The sequence below is a fragment of the Nicotiana tomentosiformis genome, chromosome 2 (genome assembly GCF_000390325.3).
Source record: "Nicotiana tomentosiformis chromosome 2, ASM39032v3, whole genome shotgun sequence".
NCBI classification, from domain to species: Eukaryota; Viridiplantae; Streptophyta; class Magnoliopsida; order Solanales; family Solanaceae; genus Nicotiana; species Nicotiana tomentosiformis.
Window position 1 is genome coordinate 79,956,968 of NC_090813.1, and position 9,843 is coordinate 79,966,810.

General features: G+C 33.8%; 1 protein-coding gene across 1 annotated transcript; it reads left to right on the forward strand.

Moving 5' to 3' along the window:
• Window positions 1–450: 450 nt before the first annotated feature.
• On the forward strand, window positions 451–4,082 carry LOC138906565 (G-type lectin S-receptor-like serine/threonine-protein kinase At1g11410). The gene is made up of 7 exons (XM_070195640.1): window positions 451–1,776; window positions 1,875–2,003; window positions 2,177–2,349; window positions 2,478–2,688; window positions 2,839–3,076; window positions 3,178–3,328; window positions 3,577–4,082. The coding sequence occupies exons 1-7, from the start codon at window positions 492–494 to the stop codon at window positions 3,883–3,885; spliced, it is 2,496 nt and encodes an 831-aa protein (XP_070051741.1). The 5' UTR covers window positions 451–491; the 3' UTR covers window positions 3,886–4,082.
• Window positions 4,083–9,843: the final 5,761 nt, after the last annotated feature.

Sequence of the window (9,843 nt, forward strand, 5' to 3'; positions counted from 1 at the left end):
CTCGAAAAAGTCCCTTAAACTAGTCAGTTAAGCCAAGAAAAATTATTGGTGGACCCACGTAATATATATATATATATATATATATATATATAGCCTTTCAAAAAGGCTTTATACATATAGGCCCTTTCAAAAAGGCTTTATAAATATAACGCTTTTTAAAAATGTACTATACTTAATTGGGCAAACGACCGCTAAAGTATAGCGCCCTTTAAAAGGGTGTTATATATAAAATGGTCACCAAATTTTTTTTCACACATTTTGGTTCTTCAGAGTCCAAAAAACCACATTTTGGTTCTGGACTCCTTCTACCATACTATCTCAAAAGATTGTGATCATAAACTTCACGTAAAGTCCCCACTTTTGTTCATCAATAAGTTGCTTAATTAAGACTATGGGGTCCTCTTCCATCTAACTTCTGGCAAAATTTAATGTCTCTAGACTTTAAACTGTGAACAACCTAGACAGAGAGAAGTTATTTCACTTTAGAAACCATGTGTCAGAAGAAAGAGTTGTTAATAGTTCTTTCGTTTCTTGTCCCATTTTGCAGTTCAATAGACACCATCTCCTTTAACAACTCTCTCAAAGATGGAGATTTATTAATCTCTTCTGGAAAATCCTTTGCTTTGGGTTTCTTTAGCCCTACTGGAAATTTCCCTGGAAAACGTTATGTTGGAGTTTGGTACAACAATGTTCCTGAACAAACTGTTGTTTGGGTTGCCAATAGAGACAACCCCATCAATGGTACATCTGGAATTCTTACTATTGACTCTACTGGAAATCTTGTTATACTCGACATGAAAACGAAAGTTTCAGCCTGGAAAACAAATATTTCTTCAGCAAAGAATGGAGCAGACTTGTACAGTGCTAAGCTGTGGGATTCAGGGAATTTCATGTTGTTTCAGGACCCGAAAATGGATATTATTGCATGGCAAAGCTTTGATTATCCTACCAATACTCTACTTCCTTCAATGAAATATGGGATAGACAAAAAAACAGGTTTAAACCGGTTTCTAACATCATGGAAATCATTGAACGACCCAGGCACCGGAGAGTATCGTTACATAATGGAGTTCAATGGGACACCTCAAGTATTCTTGTATAAGAACTATAGCAGGATATGGCGGACAGGATCCTGGACTGGTCATGGTTGGAGTGGTGTACCGGAAATGAGCCCAAGATTCATCTTCAGCCTCAGTTATGTGGACAATGATAGCGAGGTTTCCATGACATATTACATAAAAGATACTTCCATAATCTCAAGAATGGTCTTGAATGAATCTGGGATGTTGAACCGGGTAACTTGGCAAGAGAGTGAGCAGAAATGGGTGCAATTTTGGTTTGCGCCTAAGGACTCGTGTGACAATTATGAACATTGTGGAGCATTTAGCAATTGCAATTTGTTCAATTTGGGTGAATTTGAATGTAGTTGCCTTCCGGGGTATGAGCCGAGGTTAAGCCGACAATGGTACTTGAGAGATGGATCCCATGGATGCTTGAGGAAGAAAAATGAAAATGTGTGCAACAGTGGTGAAGGGTTTGTTAAGTTGAGTCATGTGAAAATCCCGGATATAGATGCAGCTCTGATGAACAAAAGCATGGGGTTGAAGGAATGTGAACATTTCTGTCTGAAAAATTGTTCCTGCACAGCCTATGCAAGTGCTAATATTAGTGAAGGGGGAAGTGGGTGTATCACTTGGTATGGTGAGTTGAGAGACATAAAGCAATTTACAGATGGGGGCCAAGATTTCTATAGCAGAGTCTCTGCATCTGATTTAGGTAAGGATTTAACTTAAATATTGTGTGATTAAATCCATATTGTACATAGTATCTAGCCGTGGTGTTCATATAAAGTTTTCATTTTTCATTCCTTTCAGCACAATTCTCCAAGAACACAAATAACAATCACAGGAAAAGAGTGACAGCAATTCTAGTAGGGTCTGCTGCAGCAATAATTCTTGGAATATTTTTGGCATATTTTTTGGTGATTAGTAAAAGGATAAAAGGTAAGGATATTATTCAATACCATGCTTGGTCAAATATTTTCAGTATCTGAACAGCCGCTATACCACATTGTGTTTAATTCTCCTTACTTTATGTTATTACCTTAGTGGTACATGAAAACTGTGGTGTAATTGCATATTGCATTAGATCCTAATCAGTGTTTGCTGATGTGCAGATAAGAAGAGCCATCCGAATACATTAAACAAAAATTTAGCATCCTGTGAATCCATGGATGAAAGTGAACAAACAGAAATCTCAATCTTTGACCTAAGCACAATAAGTAATGCAACTGATAACTTCTCTGTTGCTAACAAACTTGGTGAAGGAGGGTTTGGTAGCGTATACAAGGTAACGATTCCCAAATATGTTTGAATGCCTTTCAACCAACATGATCCTTATAGGAGACTGCAGTTAGGTTTAATAAATTGTTGTATTAAGCCAAGTTTACCAAACAATAATCTTGGATTCAATTTCAGGGTCACCTGAAAGATGGACAGGTAATAGCTGTCAAAAGACTTTCAGTAACTTCAGGGCAAGGAACAAAGGAGTTCAGAAATGAAGTCACACTAATTGCAAGACTCCAGCACAGAAATCTTGTGAGGCTTTTAGGATGTTGCAGTCAACAAGGAGAGAAGATGTTAGTTTATGAATACTTGCCAAACAAATCCTTGGATAGTTTTATTTTTGGTAAGAACAGTTTACAGGACCTGAAATCTTAACTTGACCTTCAAACTATACATGTTTTTACATGCTTACTGTTAATTAACGAGTACTGCTTGAACTGGTTGTCTTTTCCTAATGGATTGCTTATGCATAAACTTTCAAACTGTGTTCCAGATAAAACAAAAGGGTCTTTGTTGGATTGGGAAAAACGGTTTGAAATCATCCACGGGATTGCACGAGGAATGTTATATCTTCACCAAGACTCTAGACTGAGAATTATACACAGGGATCTAAAAGCAAGCAATGTTTTACTAGATGCCTCCATGCAACCAAAAATATCAGACTTTGGAATGGCCAGAATTTTTGGAGTTGACCAAATTGAAGCAAACACAAATCGAGTTGTTGGAACGTAGTAAGTGTTTCAAGTTTTGTGCATACACATGTGAGAGTTCTGTTAGATGTGTTCATTTGAGTTTTAAAATATAAATGTTGACGTTGCTTTATTGATCGCAGTGGTTATATGTCACCTGAATATGCAATGGTAGGACACTTTTCAGCGAAATCTGATGTCTTCAGTTTCGGGGTTCTGTGTTTGGAGATTATTACTGGCAGAAAGAACAACTCTCAGTATGATCAGGAGAAATCTCAACATTTAGCTGGATATGTAAGTGCATTCTACAACATATATATGCTACTAAAATCAAGAAATCACCTATATTGCCTTAGACATAAACCGTGTCACAGATGGAAGTACTGCAAATGATAATCTCAAAACAAATACTTTTTTGGGTTCTTAAATTTGTGAATATTCAGCATTTCTATTTTTAGCTTGAGTTGCTTCTTTAAGGTGTTATAGTATCTCTTATAGAGCAGGAATTGCTGGAAATGTTGATTTTGGTATTTCTGTTTCAGGTGTGGGATTCTTGGAAGAATGATAAAGCTTTAGATGTTGCTGATCCATTGTTAGGGGACTCATATGAAGCTTGTGAAGTTTTGAGATGCATCCACATCGGCCTTTTGTGTGTACAATCATTTGTAGACGACAGACCAACCATGTCGGAAGTGGTCTTCATGTTGTGCAATGAAACCAAACTTCCTTTCCCTAAAGAACCTAGCTTTATATTCAGATCACAGAAATATGGTTCAGTTACACCGTCTTCATCAGCAAGTATAGGAACATCTGTTAATGACATGTCTATTTCTACAATTCATGGTCGCTAGAGTTTATGTTAAGCATTTACCAGTGATATAACATTGTCTGAAATACATATCAAACTGTACTTATAATTGTTTCATGCATATTAGCTAGGGTTTGACCCCGAAACATTTGGTTCTACAGAATTCGTGAATGAATTGTTGGATTCAATATTATATTTAACACCTATTTTGGAAAAAATATAGTGTTCTTTTTTTCTGTACTATGTTTTTCTTTTTGAGATTCATATTTGGAAATAGGGAGAACATTGTGAAAACAGCTCATTTATGGAGCAATTTATGCTAACTACCTATGAAAATTAAAATATTTACCCATGTTTACTCATCTAAAACTGTCATAATTTATACACATTTGAACTAAAAATATTACCTGACTATCTATATTTGTTTTCCCTTATCCCTTATACCTTTATTTGATTGGGTGTCCAAAGAACCTTTCTCAAACTAATCTTTAATTAATTTGTGGCGGGGTTGTTATTAGATTTGAGCACCTTCGTGAAGTTTTTTGCTCCTTTTTAAAAACAAAAAAAAATCCCTAGAGCTATTTTTAATTAATAAAAGTTCAAAAATTCCTTAATTTTCATTGCTTGTTGAGATTGAGAGCTGGAATGAATATATAATTTACGATTTTTTGAGATTTCTTATTCTAATTTTTATTAGCTTCTAGTATTGCATCATAAAGTATTTTTAGCTTGTCATTTTATTAGCTTAAATTATCATATGCTATTACATTTTTTTACTTGCACAAGTTTAATTTTTCAGAGATTTATTATAATAAAAATAAAATTTACTATTAAAGGACCTTGAAGCTTGAAATGCATAAATTGGTTTGTTGAGGTTGTAGTTATTTCGATCCAATGTTAACTAGGGTGGGTTTAAATATTGATTTGAGGTTTTGGCTAAATTTTGAGTTAATTAGATTATGTGACAACTGATATTATTTCAGTTTAATAATTGAATTAAAAAAAAAAAATTTGAACCCTTTGCGTACAACTGTATACCGTATTGGTATAGCTATATACTATACTGGTATCATATGTTAGTTGGAATATTTTGATTGTATTAATTACATTTAATTGGTACATTGTTTGATTTTTCTTTAGTAATAATAGAATAGTACAATATGTTGAATTTTTTTAATTTTCCTTTATGCATGTGTATTATGTAATCATTTTGATTTTTTCTTTATGCGTTTGTTTTAGATAATAGTATTATAGTACAATATTTTAAAATATATTATTATATTAATATGTGATACACTAGTTTTGATATTTCTCTTTATGCATGTGTATTATGTAATAGTAGTATAGTCATATAGTTGCCTAGAATTAATTAATAGAACCGTATACCCTATTGGTATAGTTATATATCATATTGGTATCATATGGTAGTTAAAACATTTTTTGGTTGTTTTAGCTGGAATTTTAAGTGAATTATATTCTAAAATGATTTATATGATCATGTCTTATTGTGTTGGATTTTCTTGTACCTATGGACATAGGTTTTGTGTATTATGTAATAGTTTTTATAGTTATATGCAGTTGTTGGAATGACTCCGTACAACTATATATCCTATTAGTATAGTTATATACTATATTGATATCATATGCTAGTTGAATCTTTTTGTGGTTGTATTAACTGCATTTAATTAGTACACTATTTGATTTTTTTTTAATAATAGTAATATAGTACAATATCTTGAAATACTTTATTATATTAATATGTGGTACACTATTTTTTTTCTCTCTTTATGCACGTGTGTTATGTAATAGTAGTATAGTCATATAGTTGTCAGAAATTAACCAGTGAAACTGTATACCATATTGGTATAGTTATATGTCATATTGGTATTATATGATATTTGGAACATTTTTTTTGGTTGTTTTAGTTGTATTTTTTGAGTAAATTTTATTTAGAAATTATTTATATGAACATGATTTGCAGTGTTGGGATTTGTTTGTGCCGGTGTACATAGATTATGTGTATTATGTAATAGTTTTTATAGTTATAGGTAATTATTGGAATGACCCCATACAACTATATACCATGTTAGTATAGCTATATACTATATTGGTATCAATTGGTATAGTTATATGTCATATTGGCATCATATGGTAGTATGGTATGCTATAATCCCGTATTTTAGTCGTGTATTACACTCTAATTCACTGTACTTTACTTGTGTTAAGCTTTAATTGGTAGTATTTTTACACTTATTATGTGTTTTATGCCTTGTAGGAGTGATTCCGAGTTATATAGATGTTGTGGAGGTAATTTGAGCTATTTGGAGCTTTGAAGTCTGAGTAGAAGCTCAAGCAATTAAGTCGGGATCACGTTCGGGGGTCGAAAACTAAATCTGGATGTCAAAATTTGAATAACTCATTTCTGGCCACAATTTACACTTCTGCCCTGCGGCATGCCCCGCGGGGTGCGGGGCGCTAGTGCAAAAAGTGGGCAAAAATCATATTTTGAATCGTTATGGAATTTTTCAGACCCGCGCCGCATGGGGTAGCGCGGCATGCGCCGCGACAGCCCAAAAATGTTAGAGTGACTTTCCAATTCTGCTAAAAAGGGTAGTTTCGTCCGGGGTTTATTTTGGGGGCGGCTTAAATACACTAAAATACCATTTTAGATGGACTTTTTGCACATTTTCGACCTAAGGAGTCCAAGGAGGCCAATGAGGAGTTGGAAGAACACAAGCACAAGGATTTCATCATTCCTTCCCCACTCAAGATCCGGTTTTAGATTGAATTTATGTTTTCCTATACTTTAGTTTTATTTGTGAAGAACTTCTCCATGTCTATGGTGTATATCCTTTTAGGTTTTGATTGATTTGGTGTATTGATGATTGTTTGTAGATTATAACTCTATTTTTATGTATTTGAATTATTTTTGGAAGATTTAATTGTTGCATCTATATTCACTTATTCTTGTAATTAAAAGAGGCATAACTTGTGATATCTTTGCACTATATTGTTGGTTGAGTTCATAGATTCTTCTAAGTAATCGAAAGAGGTTAGTTGAATCATTGATTAAATCTAGTTAGGAGAATAATCGAAAGAAGTTTTCCTAAAGACCGATCCACTACGCATTCTTGCATATCTTCACAAAGCTTAAATTGGTTCATATTGTGAGGTTGAAACTTAATCGAGAGAGGAATTTCTACTAAATATTTGTACTGATAATTACGTGAATTCGAGAGACTCGCTTGAATATTAGAAGTGAATTATCTAAAGTTAAATCCCAGATAATTACCTTGCACTTATTCCGTCAAAACCATATATCTCCCTTTGATAACTTCTTTGCTTACCTTTGTTGTGATTGTCATTAGTCAATAGTTGTAGATTTTAGATTATTAATTATATAAATCTCAATTGTTGATCCTCCTGGATAGCAATCTAGCTACAAACTACGATAATACTGTTTAAATCCAATCCCTATGGATACGATAATTATACTATATTATCTTTGACTAGCGAGCACAATTTAAGTGTGTGTAGTTGTGCTCGTCAAATTTCGGCGTCGTTGCTGGGGATTGGAAATCAATAGTGTTTGAAATAGTTTGTAGTGCTAATTGAGGAATTAGTTTTTTAATTTTTAGTTTTATTATTTTTAGTTTTGTTATGTTAACTTCTCCTCAAGATTTCTTTTGTTGAAGAAATCTTGAAGAGCATATTCTTGATACTGAACTCTAAATATTGTAAAGATGGAGTACAACCAGCCTAAAAAAATGGTTGAAGAATTAGCAGCTGAACATTGCCAGCGGTCTGCTATGTGTTTTAAATGAGGTAGAAATCATCTATGGGTTGATTGTCAAGCATGTAGGTATTCTTCCTATGGTTCATCTTTTGAACACTCTCACTTTGTCTCTTGTCCGTACATGTATGAGGATTCATATGGGTACAATTCTGACTCTGGTTGGGATGAATACCCTTATTATGACTGGAATAAAAGCGAAGTGAGACAACCACCTAAAAAGGAGAATGATAGTTTAGAAGAGCTTATGTATAAGTTCATAAACAAGGTGGAAGAGAGATTTACACAAGATGATAAAGCCATTAACAACATAATAATGCAAGTGAGTCAAATAATAAGTACACTTTCAGAAAGATCATTGCATTGTGATGGTGAATATATGGAGGAGGTACCCGGTGAGAATGAGCCTACTCAAGATGATGAACATCTACAGAGAGAGTTGTCCACTCTGCAAGAGGACTCTGTTTCAACTAAAATGATTGAAAATGAGGCTTTGGTTGATTATGAAGCAATACATGAAGAGTTCAAACCCTCATCCACCTATCCACAATTGTAATTTTTAGTAGAAGAAAATGAGGAACAAATGGTCTTGCACTTACCAGAGGAGTACACGCATGACCTTTCTTATTCATTTTCTTATTCTAACCTTGATCATGTGGATTTTATTTTTGGGAATTTACAGGAATATGCAAGGATTCATCTTGTGAATGAATGCAAAAATAAGTTGAGGATAATCCTACAAGAACAATCTACCGCTCAAAATAAGGACAAGAAAGAAAGAAAAGAGCGGGTCTTGCAAATATCCTTAAAGGACTTTGTCCTGACGAGCTCCATAAAGAATCCCGAGGAGCGAAAGCAAAATATTCATTCATAATAAGGGGTGGAGTTCACAAGTTCTCGAAAACGGAAAAATTCCAGGGGAGTTTTCTTTACCTTTTGCTTTTTATTTGTGTGTCATAGGGACATGCCATAATTTAAAGTGTGGGGTGGGGATGTAACTATGTAAATAACTGTTTGTTTTCGTTTCTATGTGTGTTTTTTGTAATTCATTTGATTGAAAACTTAAAAAATTTTGATTTTTTCCCAACGATGGATGTCATTCGACAGGTTTCTTGAGGGATTAAGTCGAAGAAAAAGAAATAATATATTATTTTTCTTTATGTAGTATAATAATTTCCCCTTCGTTTTTCTTTGTGCCACAGTTCTTTTCCAAGAGTTTTGTTTGAACTGGGTGTAGTTATTATTTTTTTGTAGGAGTAGGAGATCTTGTGCTGTGATGTTTAATGAAAGCAATATCTCTTGACTGTATTATGCTTTGAGAATAGTAAGTACTTTAGTTGTGACGCTTAAGCTCAGTTTTTGACTCTTGTATAAGTACCTTAAATTATATTATCGTAACTTTACTTAACTGCTCTGACTAGAGTGTCTCGATGGGTCCGATTATTACACCCCATATTTTTGTACGTGAAAGTACGTCGTAAGTCAATTGATGTAAGCTTGAAAATCTGATCCTCTTTGAAAGTATATAAAGTGATTTAATGATGTTACGTCCCATTTTCGCAAGCCTTTAAGAGTTATCATCCAGGGACAAATATTTCTAAGGGGACATGTTGTTACACCCCGTACTTCGGACGTCACTGTCATTATAGGATTATTTAATGTAAGCTCAAAAAGGACAAAATCCTTCTACTAGGATAAGAAAGGTTTACCGAAGTCTTAAGTAAGTTAAGATGAATATGAGAGTTGTTAATCATGATTTAAATAATTTTAAAGTCATTATATGACTATATATGATGTTTGGATATGAAATATAAAGTTTGGAAAAAATCGGATTTAAATTGCGGAAAAATCGACTAAGGATTTGCCTTGTAATGAAGCCTTTTGGGAAATACATTTTGTAAGCCTTATGATATCGTTTTGGGACATATTATATACCAAATTGAAGGTCTTTGAGTCTAGTTTATAACGCATTAAACCATTCATCGATACAATATCGGAGTAGAGATGTATTCGCGTTTTCGCGAGACTGCGCAAGCAGCACCCATGGGACCTACAAAGTCGGGGGAAATTCCAGCTTGTATTTAAGTCAATTCTCTGTCATTTTAACTCATTTTTCTGGTCCAAAACAGTTCCTAAATCCTCCTAAATGCTCTCAACTGGTACCTCCATGATTCTAGGGTGAGAACCTAAGATGAAAATATGAATCCA